A 25955-nucleotide genomic window follows, 5' to 3' on the forward strand; every position below is an offset into this window, starting at 1 on the left:
TTTCTAAAACTATGTTTAAAGTCCTAAAATTCTGATGTCTGCTTCATCACTGTTTTAGACAATTACCAGTCAGGCTTTTGACATCATGCACAAATACTCTCCTGCTACATTTTGCTTTCATAAATTTACTTTAAATATGTCCCATGTCAATACAGCCATGTATTCATATGAAAACACTATTAGCCTTCCTCAAAAATAAAAAGCATTTCACAATTTCTTTTATGAGAGGCTGCTTAGCTTCTTATTAATCTGATTCAGTTTAAAGATAAAAGTGCAGAGATATCAACATTTAAGTTAAAAATTAGTACATTGATGTAAAGATTAGCATTTCTTTACTAAAATATTCCTTACAAACTGGAAATCTGTGTCTACATAGTGACTCTAAGGAAAGGGAACATATTATTATTGCTATTATTTTTTCACACCAACCTTCATGTGAGCACGTTGCTTAGCTGGTGCCCTGTGAGCACATGAAGTCTCGTGAGTACTCTTGCTTCTTCTCAGAGGTCATCTACCATCATTTTTTCATTCAAATACTAAAGCTTAAATATTCAGCTTGGGACATCAGTTGTGACAAGAATCAGAACCAAGGAAAGTGCAATTCTATTCTCAGCGTGAATTTTTTAACCATTTAGTTGTACCCAGTATATCAATTTGTGTAAACTCTCTCTTGCTGTAATGCTTCTTACTGTACATACAGTAAATAATATAATAAAGTAATTACTTCATGTTAGTTCCCCAGTCAGCAGTCCTTACCAGCTGAAGCTTCCACTGACTTCAGGCTTACATACAATGTCTGATTTGAACTAAATCAAAATTTGAATTTTATAATCTAGTGTTTAAAGAGAGATATTTTTTTTTTTGCTGAGCAGCTTTTTTTTTTTTCAGAAGAGTATCATTTTGACCACATAGCCTTGCACAGCTCCTTTGTTTTCTAAATTGGTTAAATAAAATCTCAAACTTTCTTTTTTTTAACATAGGCAATATTTAAAATAGAAAAGTTTAAAACACTCTTGTCAGTTTTTCTTTGTTTTCATCATCTTCACAGGTGCAACAAGCAGTAAGGAAACTCATGATATTCTATATGCCAGGCAAAAAATAATAGTCACAGCAAAGGCATTTGGCCTTCAAGCAATAGACCTTGTTTACATCGATTTCCGAGATGAAGATGGGCTCCGCAGGCAATCAAGAGAAGGTGCCTCAATGGGATTCACTGGTATGGCTTTCTGTCGATGCCTCAAAATAATGCATATATTCTTCAATTTAAATATATTGCTACATTTACTGTCACTTAGACAAGTAACTTGGGTTTTATTTCAGGTCATTCATTGAAAAATTCAGTAATACCAAGCTCTTCTATGCTTATTAGCACCTTAAAAATTGTGACTGGAAATCTTGCCCAAAATGTCACAGGCTGCTATGTAAAGCCACATCCCACGAAGTGTGTGACTGTTTGTGAAGAGCAGTTGGGGTAGGGGCTGTGCAGTGATTCCTCCCACCACAGAGCACAGGAAAGGTGATACTGTACTCTGCGATGGGCACTCTACAATTGCTTTTTGAAATATTTGGATCTCTTTCTCCCTTTTTTTTTAAATGGCCGTTGTTAAAAAATACCTTTTAGGTGAAGAAGTTGAGAAGCAAACCTCATATGCTAATTGCTAGGGGAAAGTTATTTTCTTATTATTTTCTTTGATTTGTTTTTCATCCCCTGGCTCCCCTCCCAGTAAGTGCTGGTGACACCTATGGGTATTGGCAGACAGCAAGAGCAGCAGGCTCCTTGCCCCAGAGTCCTGTAATGCAGCCTGTTACCCCGTGATTGGTGTACCAGATCACTCGGACACCCTAGTGAGACACTGCAGCCAACAAAGATTGGGGTTTTGCAATAGACGTCAGCCATTTGACACATGCGTTAGAGAATTCTAGCATACAGGACAAAACATTTTACGTTTTTTGTCTCTGACCATCATTCAGGGTATACATACAGTAACAGTACATCTCTCAGGTTTTTGTTACCAAAGGCATGGGTCCTAATGATGCCATCTAGCAAACTATATTTTTAGAGCTAGCAGTATATGATATCTTAAAGCACCAAGCAAAAAAAAAAGTGTTCTTCGAAGTGATCTCGATGTGCCAGCGAAAGAATAGCAATCAATGCTCTTCAGCACAAACTCTGCCTTACTGTCTGTTGAGCTTCAACATTTGCAAAACCAGGTCTTGTTTCAGAGGCAAAATGGTTAGCTCCTCACAGCTACATTATCCACATCCATGTGGACTTCCATCCTTCATTCATCTGTGGTTGAAGTTGGGAAAATAATACAGCTCCTGAATGGTGGCATCTGCTGATGGCTACCTAATCTCCACCAGTATTTCCTAGCTTAAGGAAAGGCTTGATTTTTGAAAAAACTTAAGCATCTGAACCTCTTGTTGACTGAAGATGGAGTTGCAGATGCCTAGCACCTTTGAGAACACTCTTTTTGAACACTTAATGTATATCTAAATACTTAACTTGGGCTGCCAATTTAGGAAATTTAGAAATGCTCAGCATAAACAACATTGATGGTGGTTTGGACTCCACTGACTTTACAGTGGAAGTTGTCTGACATCAGGACGGGGTCCAGATAGGAGACAAATAAAAAGGTCATGTGTGACAATTTAGGGCATAAAGTGAATTTCTAACTCAGCCATAGAGGTGTCTTGCCTTTCTGTATGAGGAGTAAAGGTCTGTAAAAGGTACAGACGTCATTAAGGTGAACTCACAGCTCCTGCTCTTTGCCTTCTGCCTTTCTGCAGCTACCATCAACTCATTTCCAAAATCCAGCAAACTGCCTGACCACCAGTCCAACCATAATTGGAGATAAAGCAACACTGACTTTTCTGATTTGGTGGCCAAAAAAAAATTCTTTAAAAATGAGTTTAAGTCAAAACAAAACAGCTTTTTTCATATTTTTGGTAAAAAAAGAAAAAAAATATTTGAGGGCAATCCAAAATGTTTAATTTGTTCTTTTGTTCCTTTTGCTTTCAGTTTATCTAATATTTTCATAATATTTCTTGCTTGTTTTGTCTAAAATAAAATGTCATTTCAAAACTGAAAGCAAAAGCATTTTGTTCCAAAACTATATAAATAAAACATTTTAACATTTCCAATTTAATATTCATCACAGAAAATTACAAATGGGTCTTAGCTTAATCCATGACCTTGTATAAAGCAGAAGTCTGCAGATCGTATTTGCCACTGACAGTCCTCTGATAATGTGAAAGTAAAATACTGAGATATCACCCTAATAACGAGTTCAAAACATGTGATTCTTGTTATTTTAAGATAATTCAGAATCCTTCCTGCTAATTTTTCATAAAGAATCAAAATCATTTAAATCAACAGGACTAAAACAAGCTGAGGCTTCCAAATTGCTCTCTTAGCTGGAGAACACACATTTATTTGCACGCGTAGGGCCAAATTCACCACCCTCAAAACTAACGCAAATCCAAAATATTAAGCAAAGTTTTATGTCCTTAGATTTTCCCATATTCAGATTTAGACTGATAGAATTGGCCTTAATGTATTCAAATCTATCCAGTCAAGATTAAACAAGCGAAATAGTGTAACAAAGAATTTACCAGCTATTTAGTTACTATCGTGAGCCTCATAGCTTATTGTAGCCAAGTTTTCTTCCAGTTATCTTAAAAGCAGCCTGACTTTCCTTCAGTGAGTGTATTTACATAAAGTCAAATGTTTTCAAATGTAATTTAGCTAAAGTAATACATCTTTTATATGTAGATTTATATATTTTTTATATATATTAGGAGAGATAGATAGATAGATAGACAGACAGACAGATTTTAGGGGGGGGGGGGGGGGGGGGATTGTAAATATATATATCCACACGCATACACACTCGGCAAGATGTTTTACAATACCAGAACCCATGGACTTAAAGTCTGTTGTTGCCTATATAAATGGTCATCAGTTTTGGGAATGTTTACGTATAAAATTAAGTAAATCTTGCCATAAGCTTTAACAGCTGACTTAGTCATTATAGAAAGTCCTGTGCTACATGCTGAGAAGCCAGATATAAATAAGAAACACTATAGCTTTCCTCTCTTTTTGCAGTCTTTTGTAGAAAACTAAAATGACACCATCATACAGTTACCTAAAAGACTTGACAGGTATCGATTTAAAGCACGATATATCAAGTGGTACTGTAAAAAGGATTTCATGGTCATAAATTTTAATGTCTTCCAATTTTGGAGTCTCTCAGAAACTTGTCAATAACAACAATTTTGTTTAAAATACTTGTTTCTTTCCTGCATGGCATTACTCTATTATACGGTTATTTGGATACATAATCTGTGACAAAAATCAACTGAATGCTATAAATCAAAAGTTAGATTATATTCTCTGTAAATTGTTCAGCACTGTTTCAGTGATAAAAAGCATAGCTTAATGCTACAGATATTTTTATCAAAAGCCAATCTTTTTACACTTTAAAAAAATCATATATAAATATTTTTATGTTTGTTGTAATTATGGACTGACTTTAAATATAATTTAAAATATAGTCTACATTTTTCCCAGAAAGTTAAGCTCCTTAGGGTTTTGCAGGAATTATTTGTACACCCTTCAATTTTAGAATTAGTAGTTTAGCTAGGGAGAATTTGTTGTATTACAAATAAGAAACATCATAATCTTATTAATGGTGACATTTGATTAAATTGACCAAAAAACCTTTAACTGGACCTAATGTAAAACACATTAGTTAAGAAAATTTGTCTGCATGTCATTTCTTTCAAAAAATATAGTACTTACAGAATTCTAAGCTTTTGCCTATTTTTAAGCTATTTTTGAAATCGTTTTGACTTTGGAAATTCAAACTGAATATTTGGATGCCCATAAGATCATAAACTAAAGCTTGTTTAATAGGAAATAAATAAAATAAAATTGAGCTATTTATAGCTTTTTAGCAAAGAAATGTAGCAACACTAAAACATTACTATTTCTTTGCTCATTAAGTAGATTGTGCTGCTGCATCCCCAGATTTTGTTTGTACTGCAGGTTATCATTCAGCCCCGCCGCAGTCTCATAGAAGTAATCCCAGGATTTTTTGCAGCAGTGATTTTCCGTAAAATAGGTGCATCTTTGTGGTCATGCGTGAGTCTTCTTGGACCAGGTGATGGGCTGATTTCTAATGTACAGCTGGCTTAACATCAGTAAGACTGTGGGAGCAGAGCCGGTTGTACGCAGGAGACCTCCCTAGGTCCTGACACTTCAGACTTTCCCTCGCCCCCACGAGAGGCTGCAGCGTGCAGCAGGACGGCACGGCTGTGGGACCCTCTGTGTGCAGGAGGCTGCTCACTTGGTGGCAGGTTTGCAGGATCAGGCTCATCCCTCTCACTAGTTTTGTTATCTGGCATGGAGGAGAGTCGTTTATTCCGCAGGAAACTGGGAATTACGGTAGCCTTTCTTTATTAAAGCGCTTTGAAACAAAAGTGCAGAAATCACACCAATCTGTGAAATTCCCATAAAAATGAACTAATAATGTCAAATGTTACACTTTTTAAACTGTCAAACAAATTAGATATGTAATTGTTTTAAGGTAGCGAAATACAATAACAGATTAAAACGGATTATGTGGCTGTCTATTCATGTTTAAAAATCTCTAGTAAAAAAAAAGGCAACACCTAGTTTTATTTTCTTAACGTGTGTTTATACAAGAAAGGATAAAAAACAGTGCTTCATAAAACCTCAGGGCACCACTGCTAGTTATTTAATATACCAGTGACTAAATAAATATTGCAGCCTACCTGCAACTGCTAACTATTGCACCAGCAGCAATTTAAACACTGTGGATTTTGTGATGCTAAGCCAATACTGAGAATTTAGGGCATGATCCTTAGGTGCCTGATAACTTTCCTGTCCTACAGTCTCTTGCCATCTTCATCAGATCTCATTTTCTGACGCCTTTTAATACAACTTATTTAAGAGTGGCTGGAGCTGTTATTTATAGCGTTTTATATATAAATTCAGAGGTGCATTATACTTAAGTGTTATTGACTGACCCAGACAAACACTTGCACCTGAAATTACTGAGAGATATATGGATTGAAATGGGGAGGGAGGAGAAAGAATCGTGTGTTCTTTCAAACTATATTAGAATGCAAGCGTAGATCAAAATATTTTCATTCTTAAAAAAATCTGGCAAAAGGCTATCTGCCTGTTGTCCAGTTTAAAAAATAAAAGACACCAAGTGAAATAATTAGCTAAAGAGCAAGAAAGTCTGCAAGGCATATGAGAGCCTCAAGTGGTTGGAACATTTTGCTTGAACATCTGTTTGTCGATGCATGATTCTGGTGTTATTAATCTTCTTTGTAGGTAAGCAGGTGATTCACCCCAACCAAATTGCTGTTGTCCAGGAACAGTTCTCTCCGAGCCCTGAAAAAATAAAGTGGGCACAAGAACTGATTTCTGCTTTTGAAGAACATCAGCGATTAGGCAAGGTAAATATTTTGTTAATATGCCATAGTGGAAACCAAATTTGCATAATATTTAAGATTTATAAAGATTGGTGATGGCTCTTTGCATTTATCTTATGAAGTGTGCTGTAACTGAGAGTATTGCTCATGAAATCTGGGTCTGGATAGACTATAGAGTGTATATTTATTATAAATGTGTCACTTCCCAATATATTTACAAATAGACCAGCTATCTTTTTCTCCCCCCCCCCATTTTAACTTTAATTCTTTGATTACACAGCCTTTTGAGTACCTGCATGTATCTACAGCATCGGTGAATTAAAACCGTTTCTCCATTATGCTGCAGAATCACAGTGTTACTGTCGTAGGAAAATATTTGCAATCAAAAGGCAGGTAGCCTGGGAGACAACTCAGACTGCTTGTGCAGATATCGTTTATGGAAGGAAATAAACAGATTAGGAAGTCTTGGTTTTCTAAAAAATCTCTTTGTTGGTGAACCTGTTTCACTTCTAGGGGTTTGATCCCGCAAACATCCCTAGCAGTGAGTGAATTTACTTTTGAGCAGAACTGCTTGCAGATTGTGGTTCTTAATCATTAAAAATGGGAATGTGTTATGTGTATTTGTACCAATTGCTGGACCTGAAATTTGGATAGAGGAGAAAGCAAATTAACACTGGAATATGATTGTTCCTAATTTAGTGCATCATTGAGTCTCACGTTTCCTGCTCTGTGGGTTTCTGCTATGTAAATATTGCGGTGGTGATGCACAATCTGTCTCCACTTTGTGCCAGTAATACTTAAATTAGGGGTCGCCTGAAGGAAGATTTTATGCTAGTTGCGGCATTGTCAGTTAATTATCTTAAAGGTTATTTGCTATAATCCAGTTTGCCTCTTTTTGAAAGAAAAAAAAAAGTTGCAGCTAAATATGTTTATCTTAGTTGCAGCCAAGCCCAGGCTCGCTAAAAAGCAAAGTCCGGATGTCAGAACAGGGAGTGCAGATGAGCGGGAACGGTTCACTTGTGCTTGTGTGGCATTCAGATGGGGGGCCAATCGCTTCAGCGGTGAAGTTCATATATAAGACTGTGCACAGGCTCTCACTTTCTCCAGTGTCGTATAAGGGTTTTCTGTACATTTCTTCACTTTCTGGTGGGTAGGAAAATAATAGATTGGTGTGTGTGCCTTCCCCATTCCCCTGCATTTCTGATGCTGCAGATGTTGTGCATTAGAAATGCTAAAAAGGCCAAAGCAGAAATGATGCTTTCATCTCAGGGTAAAAGTGTGCCAATGTGTTTGCTATTGCTCTGCCCTTCTCTTTGCTAGGCTATCGCATCCCCTCTGTGGTACCTGGCTGTTTCCAGCACAGCCGTGACTGCAATATTTGGGTGCTACCCCGAGCAGTTATTTTAGGGTCACTATTAGGATGCTGTATGCTCGTGTCTCTTTGTTCTGTTCCCTCGATTTTGAAATGTAGTTGTCTTCATGCAAACGATTTAGAAATATAAAATGTATGACTGGTTTTGCCCATTATTCCGATTTACAAAGCTTGGCTCTCTTACGAAAGGCATCATTATAAACATACTGCTGGTGCAAACATGTAGGCAGGTAGATGCAGAAAGAAAAAAGTCAAATGACATACTAAGCCAAATATTGTTTATGTTGATGGTGTGTATAATACTATTAATTCAGCTGAATTTAGTGTCAGAAACTCATCTAAGGAATATGCCTGTCAAATGAACAGTCGATGAGGAGACAGGACTGAATTTAACTCTGGTCCCAGTATCACACAATCATGAAGCCAAACATGTTTAATATTGAAGAATTCTGTATTAGGTAAGCATTAGTCTTCGGACTTGTTCTGAAGCTGTTATTTTGCTGACATAATGCTGGTTTCTTGCTTATATCAGCCATTCAGGGAGGCTTTGTTTGGGTTTGGGGTTTTGTTTTTTAAAAAAAAAAAATACTTTTAAAATAGGTTATAAGCTTCTATAATCAGCTGCAAGAACAAATTTGCTGAGGGTTTGTGGTTTGCACTGTTTTTTAACCAACCAGGTTGCATGCTTCATATATTTTTGTGTGTAGCCGTCTATCAATAAAAAAGGACTGGCAGGTTAATATGTGAACTTCTGGATCTTGTTATCACTGCCGTATTGCCAGTCTTCATAAGAAAATGGGAAAAATAGTTTTCTGTGTAGTGCTGCAAACTTCTTAACCAAATTTGCAATTTGGTGTTATAAATGTGTCAGTAAGAAGAGGTTGAACAGTCTGATTACTTAGTATTTTTTCCAAAGCAAACATATCTCACTGAGGGATCCTCTTGCTCTGCATCCTAGCGACATGCTAAAATGTAAGTAATAACTCTTCCCTTACCACCTCCTGACAAATACTCCACACAGCGGTTTTAGTAATCCTTATGTCCTAATGAAACACCTCTTCTGTTTTCCTTTTCCTTTTATTATATTAAAGTGTTCATGTCAGTAAGACTAAAAATATAGCTGTGGTTAATATGGTTGAGACTTGCATGGTTTTGCCATGTTATTAATCAAAGTTGAAAGCCTGGAAAAAATAAATGTGAGGGATTTGTGCGGCTGTTTGTGTGGTAGATAAGTTGCTGGTCTGCAGTCTCTGGGATCATAGTTTGTTATTAATTTGGTTTAAAGTTTGATGCCCTTAGTCAACAATATTTTATATTAAGATACAGTAATAAGCTTTTATAATCTATTCCAGTTTGAGAGCTACAATTGCCCTAATAATCTCTCTTTGAGAGAAGCCTGAACCAGGCTACTTCATCCCAGAGGCTGAAATGCTTTGACATAGTAGCCCCCAAATGTGAGTACTGAGGTCAGGAAAAATTAGGATCTCAGATGAGCACTGTGGAACTGGAGATGCTGTGGCAGTGTCCAAGCAGAAAGAGATTAGAGAGCTAAGCAGCTAGCCAAAAGTGTTCGGGCTTACCTTACAGAGATAGTCGTGTTTGAGGGGTTATTTTCGTTTGGCTTCTAGGTTGCTTTGGTTGTGGGGTTTAGGGGATTTTTTTACATTTCTAATCTGACTGGAAAAAAGTGTATCTAGGAAATAAATGCTACTGTTGTATTTTGGACAGTTAGAAGACCAATGTTGAAAAAGTACATTTTTTTTGTTTTATACAACTATTTATTAAGTGCTCTTTTGTATAGAACTTTGACATCTAAAAATTAAACATGCTTTAAAAGAAAAGTATTTTTTATATCATTTCAGTATTTTTCAAGTAAAATTATGTTACTAGAGGATATGATTTTCAAAATTAAAAAAAACAACCTAAAGAAAGCAGGCAGAGCTGTTGGGAAAGTCTAAACATAAGAAAAATGTCAGTGTGTGTTCAAAAATGAAAAAGAAAGGTAATAAATATTGTTCTGGTAGCCTAAAGGACAGTTTCTGTTCTGAATTTCTGAAGTATTTGTACCACATTAAAGAAGTGATCTTATAAATCAAGATTAGCTGAGTACAAGAAGGTAGAGTTAGTGCAAGAAGCTACTAGCTTATGTCAAAAAAAAGAATAAAAGCTCGGACTTCTATCAATGAAGTCTTTACTATGTAGGTAACTCCTGTGTTTACATTACCAGGACACTGGATACAGGAATATAATTTCTTCTATATGGAGTCAGTGTTTATATATGAGAAGAAAGTAAGACACTGAAAATGCATTTTTGAGCCATTTGACTTGTAAGTACATCAGGCACAACAGCATTATCAGAATAGGATCTTCCCGAATCATCTGTTTTCCAAATAAAATTTAGAAAGAAAGAAAAGCAGAAAAGTAAGAGGTTGCTTACACATTTATCTTGGGTAATAATTTATAAATGCTTTCAAAGGACCTGCACATTTAAACAGGGAATAGTTAAATGCTGCCGCTGAAGTCACTTGTCAGGTAAGAATTACTTAGACTTAAGGTAAGACCCAAGCTGTAATACGGGTTGAATATTTCAGATCCCATGGGGCAAAACAGAAGAAATATCTGTACATGCCACATACGAATGCACAGAGTGCTTCTAAGAAGACCTTTAGCATATGTTTCTTGCATTATATTCTGTTCCATTGTATATCGTGCTCCCAGTGGCTGAGGAATAATATATATGAACTCCAGTGATTTACAAACTATACAGTTTCTTTTATGGACCTTTCCAGGATTATGAAAAATCTTAGGAATGCATTTATTTACACAGCATCTACCCAACAAAGGAATGGAAATTTCCAGCAGTTGCTCCCTTATAATGCTCTTTGTTTAGGAAAAGCTACCCCAAGCCACTGTATCTTGGAGACGATGCGCCCTGGTGCTTGGGCCAGGTCCAGCTCCCACTGCTGCCCAGGGAGGTCTCTCCCCCCTGCCCTCCCTCTCCCAGCAGTGCCGCGGCTCCTAAGAGGGCTCCCTCTGTATGGCCCCAGCCACAAGGGATCCATCCTGTCCCAATCCAGCCTGTGGGTGCTGGGAGAGCAGGACCATGCCCTGGGGGTGGCAGGCTCCTCTGGGCTGTCTCCTGGGAGGGATGCACTGGAGCATCCCCCTGGCATGGGGCAGTGTGGGACCCCATCAACCCACAGGCATTATATCGCACTTTATAGGGCATTATATCTTAGGGTTTTACACGGAGCTGGGGGTGAGGGAGCAGCCCAGCTCCGCACTCCTGGAGCCCAGGACAGACTGCAGGCAGAGCTCTGAGGTGCCACCAGCTAAGCTGGATCCCATCCTGGGGCAGTGCTGGCAGCACAGGATACCTCTGTGCATGCTGGGTTGCAGCACTGTCAGCCCTTGCTCCAAGAACACGGGGCGTTTGCTGTCATTTATGTTAATGAGGCAATGTATACTCCTCACGATGCAGAATGGGTGATTCAGGAGTTTATGATAAATTGCCACCTTTTATGAGCTTCTGCCTTAAGTATAGGCTCAGGTGCCTCTCTATGAACTGATGGAGAGCACTGGTGGGATTTAAGCATGGGCCACTGTTATGTTGTTTATCTTTTTAAAAAGTGGCCAAGTGAAATTTTAACATGAAAATTTATTAATAAATAGAGGTTGAGAGAGCTCGTGTCGGTACTTGAAGTTTCTCTATATAGTTTTATTATTTGAAAAAGGGTTTAGAAATGTATTTTGTGTCACAGTTGAAGGCTCGTCTCTTAGAAAGATCCATCTGGGGGCAAATTTTGAACCTTTACAGCAGAGCAGAAGGAGCTGTATTAGCTAATTGCTTGTGCTATACTGGTTTCTACACTGGTGCAATCAGTCCTGAGGGAGTTATGCCAGGTGGGGAGAGAAGAAGACAGATTTTACTACGCAGGGCTGCAAAAGCTCCTAAGCAGGGCAGAAACTCACACAAAACATTTTCTTGCCAACTCCCCCCCCCCCCCGCCCAACTCCCCAGCAGGCATTCGGTGGCTCTTAATCTGTTTTCCTCCACTCATTAAAGACCTGTGTCCAAAACACGGGGGGAGAGGGACTCGGATGGCACACTGACATTTCCCGCAGGGAGAAGTTTCTCCGCGAGCCGGGAGCAGAAGGGCAGATGCTGTGCCCCTCCATAGCCTTTCCACCCGCAGGTAGCTCCTGGTGGAGGTAGCTCCTGTCCCAGGGGACGTGGGCCCTGCAGAGGGCATGGGATGGCATCCCTCTGGGATCTTCCTCAGCAAGGCATGACCCCTCTGACCTTGTCGGCTCAAGGAGGTGTATGTGGGGTCTTAGTGAGACAGAGTGAGTGCCCTTGCTTTTTTTTGGAAGGGCTGTGCTGTGCCAGCATGCTCCCAACACAGGTGATGTTTTTCTGCAGGCATGGAGCGGGGAGACACCCATTGCTGCAGACACCTGCCCACTGTTGTGCCAAAACCTGCTCTGCACCAAGCAACCTGCTGAGGCAACTACCCACCTTCCAAATCCCTCTTTAAAAAGCATCAACAAGCGCTCACAAGCCTCATTTCAATTTCCAAAGCAGGATCTAACCAGAGATGTGACATTCTGACCAGATGGGTCTTTTTAAGGCTTACTGAGGGAACTCAGAAGCCTGTACAGCCAAATTATTGTTTCAGTTAATTTAAGTAGCAGTGGTCTTGCTGCTGCCTCTTCACTCCTTTCTGTGCTAGCCAGTTTCTTCAGGGACCTGAAGAAGCTCTCTGCAAAAGCTCTTTCAGCTGAAATAGAGAATTGCAGTAAAAAATGGCTGTTCAATCCTGTTCAGAAAATGAATCTGAAATTAGAAAAAATATAGAATACAAAAATACCGGCAATTCCATTCTTGTTGACAGAACGAGCTTCACTGTTATTACTTTTCTCGCCTCCGTTGTATTTTACAGTTACCTTCCCCTTTTGTGTGTTCTTTAGTCATTTACTTCCAGATGAAATTTTCTAGTCTATATTTAACAAATTTCTTCCATGACTATAAACCCCAAGTTAATTCTAAATGACTTAATTAAGGGCATCTGAGGATACTGAAGTCTTATTATTAGTTACTTTTCATTTTTCCATATAATAACCATGACGCTCACTAGGGGAAAAAAATGCATGGTTGGATAGGATGTTTGTCCAGGAAGCTGCTTTTGTGCTATAAAATAAAGATTTGTTTGGCAGCGGCAAGTGTGCTCTCTAGGATTCTTCCGTTCCCAATACATTATAAGACAGAGGATGGGAACCAGTGGAGAATATTCCTGATTTCTAGGACTTTCTTCTGTTTTAATTTTATTCTTTCCTACTCTAGAGGAGCACACAGGAAGGCAACAACCACAGTGAGAAGGAAACTAAAGAAAATGTAAAGACAGCAATAAAACCCCCTCGTGTCTGCCTTTCATTCAGGGATCCTAAACAGGTTGTTTGCTCAGCGAGAGACACAGACTGGTGGCCTGAAGGAGTTTCTGCAGCTGGACCAAGTGGGATCCCCGGGCCCACCCCAGCTGAAATGGCTATCCCCAGTGGTTCAGGCAGCTTGAGGGGCTGTAAGAGGGAAAAACAGCTTGTGTGGCTCACGCAGCAGGGTAAGACCCTTATCCGTAGGCTGGGAATGGTAATGTCAGGTGGAGGAGAAGTGAAGGACCTTGCAGATCCTTGTTCTTCATCTTTTCTGCCCCACTGTGGACTGAAGGGATCACAAATACCTTCCTACCTGTTGAGCTTTAGAAAGTGCTTTTTCTGTGAGAGTTCTTGTACTGCTGCTAGGGAGTTATTTGAGGTAAAAACTAATCTCTGTTTCATGTGGTAGTCGTTCTTACTTTCTCTACCTTTTGTGTCCTTCCATCTGCTCCTAGAGGTAGAAGCCTATCTCATAAAAGCAGGCCTGCTTCTGGTATTGCAAACTGATTTATCCTCTGAACTAACTAACTACTTCTACTCTGGTGGAAGTTTACACTGGTGAAAAGAAGCAAAAAAAACGTTTTCTTCATATCAACAAAATGCCTACAGAAACTTGCTGGTGTTGATGCTTTGCAGAATTCCCTCCCCATCCATGTCTTCCTTCAACAGATCACAGAGACCCACTGAGCATCTCCTCTTGCCAAAAAGATGCTTTTGACAAACCTTTTCAGGGGTCATTTCTTTTCCCCAAAGATTTTAAGTGTCTTTCCTCCCATAACATTGCTACAGAAAAGGGGCGAATGTTAAAGCGTCCAAAGGAGAGGATACAGAACTACGTAACCTGAAAAGCTCTGTCTAGCTTGCTGTCCGTGATGTCTTCAGTTTGTCATATGTGACTACACTAGTGATAGCAGCATTTCCTACCTGCTGCAAAGATGCTCAAAGAAGGCCATAGCTGGGTGTCAGCCTAATCTGGAGGCAGAACAGGCCTGAGCAGAGAGGAGAGCAAGATGTTATCTTGTTATAGCCTGAAAAACGTGCTCAGTTGACCCAGATACCGTCAAACACCTCCTAGAAGCAGAATAACCTTTGGAAGTTCATCACTAAAAGGCAGAATTGTGACCCAGCTCTTTGTGATGGCTCTTTGGCTACAACTTGCAGAAGAAAAAAATTAATTAAACCTGCATTCAGCACCATCACAGCTGTTAGCTTATTTCCTACTCTTGACTTCCCAAAAAATATGGTTTCAACCTTCTGTTTCAAGGAAAAGTCATTCCTTTGTAGTCAGGATAATCACTCCTCCCCTAGGCACAGACCCAACACCATTTGCTGTGACCAGGGCTCTCTTCTCTTTTGTTCACGACCTGCAAGCAAATCCAAGCATTCTTTTTAAGCCCCAAAGCAAAGATTTCCAAATTTCCTCTGCAGGGGATCACTTAAACATGTGTTTTCATTTAATCCCAGGGGAATTATCTTCCCGAATGCCATGCTTTTCAGGGGGACCCTTTGCCATCCACCTGCTTCCTTCCCTCCTCAGAACAGCAGATCTCCAGAACACAACACTCTTAATTTCCTTATAACAGTTAATATTGTGGAGGATTAAAGATAATGTTCTCAGACCCAAACAGATTTCAGTGGGTTTATTCCACATATTTTTGTGGTCTCCAAAAAGTCAGAACCAGACCTTTGGGTTTTAGAAGTCAGCAAGGCACTGAATTACCACGGAAAGCATTAATGTTTCTCAGATAACTGTGGATCAAAGGTTTCTTGCATCTGTGGACTTGAGGATGCTGGTCCATACAGGTTCTCTGTTTCCCCTTGTGGGAGGTACGCAAGGTTTGCACCAGCCAGCTGGCATCACCATTCTGCTTGTTTCCATTTAGCCTGGCATCTGCCCACGAGTGCTGATACAGGTCACAGGGGTTGGAAGGGGACTTACATAATTACTTATTTAGACAATGACTGTATTCACACACAAAGCCTCTGGCCTGCCTTACCAGAGCAGTGCGGGAGCTCTGTTTGATTCACAACATCTCCTAATGATGGAGGGTGTGGAGGAGAGAAGGGTGGCTGGCTCACTGGTCCCCCTACGCCCATCTCCACTAGGTCATAGATGCACATGCCCTCAGAAGGCAGCCAAGGAGATAACCCGACTGCCACACACTCATTGCAGGGATTTAGCCTGCAAAGGAAAGTATTGCTAGCTGAGCTGTTGAGAAAAATAATTAAAGAAAACCAAATCTTCATCAGCGGGGCAGCATTTCTAACCCTGTGATAGCGGAGTGCCATCAAAGGACCTCTTCTCACTCATGAGTTTGTCCTCCGAGCAACAGTCACCTAACTGGTGGCAGAAATTTTTGTGGCAATTCCATAAGCATTACATAACTCCTATCTTAGACCTATACTTAATTCAAAATTGAGCAGCAGGTGCTTTCTTGTCCATATTGCACTTTCAGTGAACATGACCTTGGCTTGCTTTTCCTTTTCTTCCACCGGCCGGCGTACCCAGTCTCCCCCATGCCAAAGCCTCACCTACTACCAGGATCCCCTAGCACCTCCAAGCCTACCATGTAAATCCACTGACTAGATTCTCGAAGTAAACTGCTTTTGAACGTTAGCTGTCTCTGCATAGTGGCCCAGGACAGCCCATACATTGACACACGGCAAATTAATATAGCACTATTGGCTATATTCTTTCAGCTGATGCAAGACAACCGATTTTTTTCTTTCTACTGTAGACAAGCCACAGGCTTAATATCATCTTTATAAATAACTTTAAGAAAGTCCTGGACACTGTCACATGGGAGTTAAAGTTGTTGGCTACGTGTATGATGAGATCTGGTAGAACAGGGCATCACATCAAAGGTTTATTAGCAAAAGGTTGCCAATGATTGAGGTAATTAATAAAACAGCAGTTCCCAAAACAGACTGCAGAGTTCTTAGAACCAGTGCTCACGTTTGGAGCCCCGTCTGCTTTCAAACAGGAAGCCAGCAGGCTTTTTGGAACTTACAGGACTTACTTGGTACTTCAAAATGTGTATGCTTGTTAGGAGAGCCAATCCTCACATTCAGTACCAGTGCAGGTGGTTAGTAGATTCCAGTGGTCTAAGAACTGAGGGTCTGCAGTAGCCCTCATAGTGAGTTCATTGCAGTCATCGGGATGGACATGGATAGAGGCACAGATAACCACAGGCGGAGCAGATGCTAGGGAAAAAGCCACAGGCATTCCCAGGTGCAAAAGTACATCTAATTCTTCCATCTTGTCAACCAAAGGGGACTAGCTCATCTGATCACTGTCCCACATGTCCCAGAACAATTATTATTTTACTTTAATTAACTCATGTACTTTAATCCACAGCTCAGAGAGAATTGTATCACACAACTATGAGGTGCCTTAAATGTTCTCTATCATGATAGTTTTAGCCAACTTTTTTCTCTTGTTAACCCGTAAGGAAACAAAAGGTGGTGCGAGTAAAACCCCACATAACATTGCATATTATATAAAAAGGACAGATTAAGAAGTATGAAACTTTACTTCCCCTGATCTTCTGGAAAAACATGAAGTGTACCTCACTTTTGATCCTGTGCATCCCCCGTTGTAGTCAAAGCCAACACAATTCTACCACCCATGATAAATGCTAGCAAGAAAGTTGGCTGTATCATTTCTTCCCCTTTCCTGGCTCCACCAGAACACATTGATCCCCAGATGACACAGAAATCATGGATTCTGAATCCCATCCATTTAACTTCTAGAAAGGTAAAATGCTTCTCACCATTAAAAAAATTATACTGTGTTTATCAGATAGTCGTATAGATTTACCAAGCTCTTAACTACTCCCGAAAGTTTCACAGAGCAGCTGTTCCTGGATGCTGCCACACACAGACACACACAGAAAGAGGAGGTCTTCATGTTCCAGGAAACACTGCGTTAACATGATCATCTTTTGGCTGTGGCAAATAACAGAGCAATGATGAGACTCTTTCTGCAACTTGATACATGTCATTTCTTATAGGAAAGGAAATCTTTAACAATGACATATAGATAGGACAACAGCCATGTCCAAGACCCACAGCAACATATGGCCAGAGTTGTCTTCTAAGTTGTCAAAGAAGAGCCTTCAGTTGCCTATGGAACTTGGCTAGACCTGAGTTGGTTTTGGTAGTGGCTGCATTTATCCAAAAGGAGGTTCCTAAGGTACAAGCATAAGCTCTGCCGAACTGATGTGTTACAAAGATTGGTTCTGCATCTTTTCAGTCTCTCTACAGCCACCTGAAAATGTATTGCATTCATTATTCCTACTGCACAACTTAATTTGCCCTGCTTTTTCATGAGCCTGTATCTTCAGCTCCTGACCTGTGGAAATGACTGTTCTCTTGTCAGCTCTGTCTTATCACTTCTCTTGTCTGTAAGCTGGATCTTTGTATCACTTGGGGCTGACCGTGCTCAATTCTCTTTTTTCCAAGACTATCATTTTTTGCTGTTCCCTTCAGAAAAAAAAGAAAAAAGAAAAGAAAAAAGAAAACAACTAGCAGCTTTCTATAATTTTAATTCCCTTCCAGCTGTTTTCTGTATTTGCCAAAACAGTCTCTGTTCCATTCTCAAAGCACTTTAGGACATATTGAAATTCAAAGTAGAGCTGTTAAGACCTTACTCAGCATGGCCTGCATCTTGCATAAATAGCTGTTTCATTTTTTGAAATGTTACTACTGTTTTAACAGAGCATTAAATGTCATTGTGACTTTATTGCGTTCAAATACTACATGGTTCCTGGGGGATGCAGCAAATTGCACAGTACTGGTCATGCATTGTTCCACCTGGAGAAGGTGATCTGATACCAGAGACAGAGATGGGAACATGGTGACTTGGTGGGCTCCGTGAGCAGCTGCAGTAACCGGGTGGCGAGAGGAGCTGGGTGTCGCTCCACTCTCACAGAGCTGTCCAGAAGGAAACACCTTTGTGTCTTTCCTCACTTGCCAGTCAGCTGGGGAGGACTCTTCACTAGTCTGTGGGATGACCCCAACAGGGAATTCTGCCCGTTCACTTTCTGCCTTGATCTCTCCCCCACAGCCTGCGCTGACGGAGGCGTACAGCGACCAGGCTGAGGGAAGCCAAAGGCTGTGCACATACAAACCCCTCTGCTGTGTTGTGCTGCCTGCACAGCCGTACAGCGCAGGCCAGCCAAAGCGCTGGTACAGCTCCCATGCCCTACAGGTCAATGAGTGCCAAAGTCACCTTATTTCTCACAGGGCTTCACCCCTAGCGCGTTCACTGTGTTGCTGCATGAAGGATGGCACTGGATAAAGACAGCAGAATAGGTGCTGCATCACTTACAATGGGGGCAGTGTCTTTGGCCACCCATTCCTCAGAAGGACTACACTTCCAGCCTGCTGTCCTATGGCTGTCACAGACACAGAAGGTACTCCATTCCCCCACTCCTCATCCCACCTGAGTCACTTGCACCCATGCATCATCACCCAAAGGCTGTGCCCACCGGCTGCGGTTTTGCCTCCTGGCTGCTCCTTCTCCCAGGTTCTCTGTCAGCCTTTGCCTGGAGGGTCTGTCTCTTGCCAGGGCAGGTCTGACACGTTTGACTTGCCTGATGGCCGGGTCCTTTTTACAGATTTCTGAAAAGGCTCCCACAGAATTATTTGTATGGTTACACCGCAAGTGAGAACCACAGCCACTGAATGGCGACGGATGCAAACCCCAGCCTTGCACCACGTACCCACCATCGTTCTCATTCGTGCTGCAAGCTTCCTTAAGAACAGACCCTTGGTCCCACAGTTGTACTACTGGAAGTCTAAGTACAGGCTGGAAGCATGAGACTATTGGTAAAATTAGGCAAAAATAAAATTTAGATCTATGACTAAATTAATCCCCAGGTTAATGCTATCAAAGCAAATGGTGTTTATAGAAAGTCCTGTTTTCTTTATATTCATGCAAGAGAAAAATCAAAAGAATGCTAAAGGCAAATTTCATCTAGCAGAACTGGAAAAGAGAGCATGGGGACAAAGCTATAATTACTGGTATTTCCTATCTGTTGCAACCTGTGGGTGGAAAGAGAGGCAGTGAATAGAGTATATTCAATGGCATTAAAATTGGTTTCTTTTTCTGGACTTTAGCTCAACACTGCAAATTAGCAGGGAGAAAATAAGCCTCAGAGTGAACAGGCAGAGAAGCCAACTTCTCAGTGTTACTCTTTGCTGTTGGGGGGGGGGGGGGGGGGGGGAACCATATTTTACCTTGAAGAATTCAAGTTCCTAGCAACCCAAACTACAGCTGCACGCCGACAAGAAGAGAACATACAGCAGATCTCAAGTGGTTCAGTGTTCATGTGTCCACACATAGACTATTATCCTGGTTTCCTTTCTAAATATGTTATTTTAATGAAGAGAGGACAGGCATGCTGTTTAATTAACTCCTGCTTTCTAAAAAAGACATTCTGACCCTCATTCATCATGCTCCGACTTGGGCACCTGCAGAGGTATCTGACTCCAGAGTATCCTGTACACAGTCAGTGGAAGGGGTGAGACCCTCCCAACCATGATTCAGACCACCAGAGATCAGAATTGTCGCTGCTAGGTGCCCATCTCTTTCTGCAAACTATTGCAGGTAGTTAGGACAGCTGTGCTCCTAAGTCAGCCATTTCACAGAACTAGGAAGGATGATTCCAGACCTTAACATATCTCTGCTTAGCACTGTCATCCCACATGCAAATTTCTCTTTTAAGCAATAGCTGTTATTTGACTGAATGCCTGTAGAAAAATAGGCATGACAAAAACATGTTTTTCTTACAGTGAAAAAAAACTGTCTTGCAGCGTAAGATCACTGCAAAGACCTGAATTATTCCGAAAAAGTTGCTATGTCATGAAATGTTTACTTGGTTCCCAGTGTATTTTCACAACAGTTAATCTATGGAATAGTTTGAGGCTGCATTTTCTGTAAAGGTTTAAGTGTAAGTGAAAACAGCTGAGATGTAGCTAAGTAAGATAAAAAGTGGTGTATTATTATTATTGTTGTTGTTGTTGTTAATAATAATAATAATAATAATACATTTTGGTGTGGTAATGTAGGGTTGATTGGTTGCTCTAAACAAGAAATTCAATTTGAAGCATCTACCCTTGAGCATCTGTCAGTCCCATTATTCTCCAAACCCACCTAAAATACTGCAAGCTATGGTAGGAAATCCTACTAAAAATAAAATAATAGTTTTAACTGTTGGGCTCTTAATGGCTTTAATGCAGCCTGTTCTTACATGCAACAGTATTGATCTGCACAAGATGACTGTTTAAGGTGGATTTTTGTCTTAACTGTTCTGGAACATGGTTTCATATTTAATGCTGCTTCAGTCGAGCTAGGTATGTTGCTGGAGCAACACATTTCCTAATCGTTTCTGTAAATGGGTTGTATTTTCACCTTACTTACCAGAGTCCTCTATTTAATGATTATCGAGCCTTAAATGAAAACCAGAACAATAAACAGCTTGTTCTCCCCTGCATTTCTCTCGCTATGCATGCACAGACACACATGCCAGTATCGTACCTACCCTGTTCTTGGTTGTCCTCGCTCACTGTCAAATCTAAGGCCAGCCTGTGATCCCATATTGATTGCAGCAGGACATTAAAAGGGTGCACAGTGCTTCACAGAGACATCCTACGCAACACTGGGGCCAGACCCTCAATCCCTCAATTCTGATTCCTTCAGGGAAGAGATTGCATCTTTGTATTTGGTTTTTTTTCAGGAATGTGTCAAAGTACTGTCAGAATTACAAATAGAATTTTTTTTTTTTTGCCTACTGAACTTTGTCATGTGTTTTATCTTCAAAATCCTACCTCAGCAACATGTGTGGATTAAGGCATCCAAAGGAACAAGTCAGGTTTGGCTCTGTTTAAAACATGTGTCTTCTGTTTAGGGTTTAACTATGATTCATAGTTAATTATTTTAAACTTGTCACCATGGCACCAACACAAAATCCCTAGAAATACAAAGTGCCCTCTGAAACCTGCCCTGGCTCTCAAATCACCACTGCTGAGGCACACCAGCTAGTTCTGCATCCACTGTGGGAAATTCCCTATGTGCAGTGCTCAGGTGGGCTTTACTTGGCTCCAGAGCAGGTTGGGGCAATATTATCACGACAGCCATGTGGTTTTTTCAGCTTTCATCCCAGCTGTTGGTCTTAGCACAGGCCCAGCCTATCTTCAGTACCAGACCCATGATGGAGAGGTGCAGCAGCACAACCTCAACAACACCCCCAAGTCAGGAAAACTTCCCTCCACGACCCCAAACACTGGCCGCTGTTTCCTGACAAAGATAACGCTGCAGGCAGCGCAGGGCCGGCCCTGTGGCTCAGCACCTGTGCTGGGGGGTGATGCTGGATGTGGGGAACAGACCTGCCCCCCAGGCACAGTGTCCCCCAGCCCCTTGGGTGGCACGCACTGCCTTGCTGCTTTTGGCCCTCACTGGCTGCCAGCTAGAGGGGCCGAAACAGGCAGGCTGCACACTGGGCTCCTCTTGTCTCTCCTGTTGCCTCCTCTTTGGAGCGCTTGGCACCCACCACATTTCTTTAATTGCATTTGCCCTGTCTGGGTTAGTTTGTCTCCTAACACTCGTTCAGGATTCCTGTGGGAGATGATGCTTCTCGGTGAACGGATGTGTATTTAAAGGAAAAGACAAGCCAACTGTGATTTCCAGAGGTCCTCTCAGGAAGTTTATATTCTCTCTTTTCCAGGGTGCATTTACTTTCCACGGGAGCATGATCGACATGCCATTACTGAAGCAGGCACAGAACATTGTTACGCTTGCCACAGCCATCAAGAAAAAATGAGCTGGTAAATGAAGCTCTCGCCATGGGGGCCCAGTAGCTGTTTTAAAAGATGACTATAATACTGGGGGGGGGGGGGGGGGGGGGGGGGGGGGGGGGGGGGGGGGGGGGGGGGGGGGGGCAGGAATTAAAGACATCAAGCTCAAGCAGAAATTCATTTCCATTTTGCAGATCTGTCATAGTTTGCTTACCAGAATCACTAATTACTAAAACTATTCCCAACTCAAACCACTGCTCGCTCCCACACGGCCCATGTACTACTCATAGCCTGCCACAAAGTTACATCACCAACTGTGTGACATCACTGCTAATTACTACGAATGCAGGATTATGATTTCACTGAAGGAGAAAGGCAAAACGTAAGCTGTGAGCTCTGTCAATGACAAAGAGCAGAGGAAAACCAGTTCAGTCGCTTCTATTTGTATCTATGCTTCTTCCTGCTCCAGTGCAGAGCTTCCGTCAGAGAGGGCAAAGCCTTGAATAATTACACACCGGTTGAAATAACTGCGATGAAAATCATCACCCTGTGCGAGCTTTGCATCCCACCCCACCCCCCTTCTGTAAATTTGCAACAGCCATTAAAAATATTGGTCTGACAAGGCAGGACTCTTGACTTTCTTCTCTATTTTTTTTTAAGCAGTTGCTATTCAGAGCGTTTCCTCCTGGAAGCGTCCAGCCCGGGAAGGGTTGCACGGCAATAAACTTGTAGTTTTTGGAGACACAATGCAGCAGAACTTGTGCATATGGTCTCGAGTCAGATTTACATCACATTAGGGATACGGCTACAGATCATGTGGGCCGTGTGGTTAACGGGCTTAGTAAAGCTGTTTTGAAGAGGTTAACCCAGCTTGTAGTAAGGGTAAATAAACATAACAACCAGGCATTGTCCTCTATTCAGCATGTACTCTTATATGGAGGGCTAAAGGGTATTGAAGCTGCAGAGGATCAACTTGTGGTTGCCAGAGGACTCCAATGAAGTTTGAAACACCAACAATCAGAGATTTTGTTTCTGTTCCTCATTAAATCATGAGCTTTTGTGCTCAGACTATGAACGACTGTTCTTTAAGAAATTAACAGAATGGGAAGTTTTAAACTATGCACCAACCTTTTCATGACCTACACAGCAGCAATGCTGCTGCACTTAGACAAACACCGCGGGGAAGGCTGTTCTGTTTATTTAAATTTGTAAATAGAAAACAGTTGTTTTTTAGTTTCATTTTTCACCGCCTCCATGGCCATTTTACGTATGGAGTCACAGTGGCTTATTCCTCCCATCTGCTCCCTTAGTATGTTTCCCCTCCATCTCCGAGCAGCGATTTTAAACATTTCGGGTTATTTTGGGTTTAATTAAGGGGAAAGGAAATGGGGGGGGGGGGGGGGGGGGGGAGGAGTGGAGGAACCCAAGCAAAACCCCACACCCAGGCCCAACCCGCGTGGAAACGGCGCGGTTCCCCGGGAACGGTGGGGCACGGCCGGGCCGGGCCGCGGGCGGTGAGCGGCGGGGGGCGGGGGGGGGGGCGGTCCCCTCCGCCACCCCCGCAGCGCTCCGGGGACCAGCCGGGGGGGTGTGGCAGAGCCCCCCCCCGCGAGGAGTCGGGGGGGCTGGCGGTGGGGCCGACACACGCAGAGCCCCCCCCAGCCCACCCACCCCCCGCTCCGGCCGGGTCCCGTCCCGGGTGATCCCTTACAGCGCGGGGACCTCCGGGCTAATCTGATTAATTAAAGACTACCTGTTCATATTGCGCCTCGCAGATCCCCCCCCCCCCTCCCCCCTCTGCTCCCCCCTCTGCTCCCCCCCCTCCCCCATGCGTTTCAGGGCACCCTCCGTTATTAATTCTTGGCTGACTAAATTATGGGTAACACTATTAAAACATTATCAGAACTAATGAGAAACAATTACTTAGAAGATGAGCTGGGACAAGCCGGCGCTGGGCACATGTGTAGTTATCCCCGCAGATTACCTTAATAAATCATCAGGTGCAAGGCAAGACGCAGGCGAAGCCTGGCGCAGGGAACGGAAAATAAGATATATGAGATGTAGAGGTGGGGTTTTTTTGCTTTTTTGCATAATTTTTTCATTAATCTCAATAGGACCCGTGTGGTGTAGATTGTTTTATTCCCTTAATACCGCGCCGGAGAAGGCGGGGGGGGGGGGGGGGGGGGGGGGGGGGGCGGCGAGCGGAGACGAGAGGAGGATTTCAAAAAATAATGTCTTAATTGTTTTACTGAAGTCTTAATGACAACGTGTGACAAGCCCGCGGGAGCTGCGCGGCCGCGGGGGGCAGCGCGGGGGGCGGCGGAAGCGCACCCAGCCCCGCCCGCGCCCGCCCCCCTGCGCCCTCATTAAAATCAAGAAATATTAATAAACTCTCCTGAGGTGTTTACGCGCAACCTCAGCTGACTGCTTAAGTAACTTCGTGACCCGTACGCGGAGAAATCGAATATGCAAATAAAATGTGGAATACATTCAGATTTTTCCTCGAATTTCCCCGATATTCCGCCCCCCCGCCGGAAAATCCTGCTTCCACTTAACAGTCTTAACGATTTTCGCTTTATAAGAAATAAAATCCCATTTATTTGTTCTTTTCGATTACTTTAGGAAGCTTTCTGTGTTTTTTCCGGCTTTATTCTTTTCCTTTTTCTTTTCTTTTTTTTTTTTTTTCTTTCTCCCTTTTCCCTTCCCGCCTGGTGCTAGGCAAGCAATTGATGAAACAAAACAGATTATAAGATTAGCAGCAGGATTTTGTGCATATTAATGATAGGGAAGGGCGACGAATGGGTTTGTAATTGCAGATCTTGCGTTTGGGATTGGGAACTGTAGCCCTGCTACAGCAAAGACCCCCCTGTGAGGTTTTCACATTGGAACTTAGGGGAAAAGTGAAAAAGTAATTACCAGAGCACAACACTGAAATGTTAAAGCACTTATTCTTTCTTTCAGCGTTCTGTTTTAAAGGGGGAAAACGGGCAAAATGGAAAATAAATTACTTTCAAATAAGTAGGTTAGCACCTGAATGCTGGTGCGCATTTTCCCGTCTTTTTTTTTTTTTTTTCCTTTTTTTTTTTTTTTTCCCTCCCCAAATTCTAGCAATTATTTAGCAGGTCATTTGCTTCTGAGCCTACCATCCAAGCAGCAGAACCGGGGAAAGGGAGGGCAGGGAGCCCTCGGGAACACAGGGGCACTCTGCCTGTGAGGTTTGAAGCAAATATCGCCAGGAAAGCTGTTCAAAGCTGCAGTTTGAAATTTAGAGGGATTGTTGTTGTTGTTGTTGTTGTTGTTGTTGAGATTTTTATTAAATTTTTTTTCGTTTCTTTTGGGTTTTGTTTTGAAATCGGGGCTTGAAAGGAAAAGATTGTTTTGGTTTCCTCTTCGACACAAGCATCAAACGATATTTTAGCAAGGGATGCATTTCACAACCACAAATCCCTTCCAGGAACGGCATGTTCCCTGCCGTATCGAGAAGTAACCCGACACTGAATTTTAACTCTTATTAAGGGTCCCTCCTTGTTTCTTGGACTGCTTCACTTCTCCTCTCAGCTTCACTCTTCCGAAAATCGGGATTTTTGCGTTAAAAACACGGATTTTTGCGTTTCAAACACAGTGCTCCTTTCCTGACTTTCCTAATCCTTTTCTCCTGTGATTAACAGCAAAGGACGGGTTAGCTTTAATGGCACCTACTCGCGCGTATTGTTTTAATTGTGCTTTCAACGGAAAATAAATGTATCTGGTGGAAATTAGGCTTTGAAAACTTTCTTTTTACGAGCCAATAAAACGGAGTATCTGCTCCTCAGGCAGTAATTTCTGATTAGGGGGGGGGCAAAAAAAAAAAAAAAAAAAAAGACAACCCAACTTGGAGCGCATT

General features: G+C 41.9%; 1 protein-coding gene across 2 annotated transcripts in view; it reads left to right on the forward strand.

Moving 5' to 3' along the window:
• The window catches only part of CLYBL (citramalyl-CoA lyase), a 174326-nt gene extending 151632 nt beyond the window's left edge, over positions 1-22694 (forward strand). The window contains exons 6-9 of one of the 2 annotated variants that reach the window (XM_040584455.1): positions 1049-1216; positions 6368-6492; positions 22003-22102; positions 22267-22694. In XM_040584455.1, the coding sequence (XP_040440389.1) occupies positions 1049-1216; positions 6368-6492; positions 22003-22098 (389 nt within the window). In that variant the 3' untranslated portion in view covers positions 22099-22102; positions 22267-22694. Of the gene's footprint in view, positions 1-1048; positions 1217-6367; positions 6493-22002; positions 22160-22266 lie in introns of those variants that run through there. The other variant, XM_040584456.1, reaches the window with a different exon arrangement.
• The last annotated feature ends 3261 nt before the right edge of the window (positions 22695-25955 follow it).

The sequence above is a fragment of the Falco naumanni genome, chromosome 2 (genome assembly GCF_017639655.2).
Source record: "Falco naumanni isolate bFalNau1 chromosome 2, bFalNau1.pat, whole genome shotgun sequence".
NCBI lineage: Eukaryota > Metazoa > Chordata > Aves > Falconiformes > Falconidae > Falco > Falco naumanni.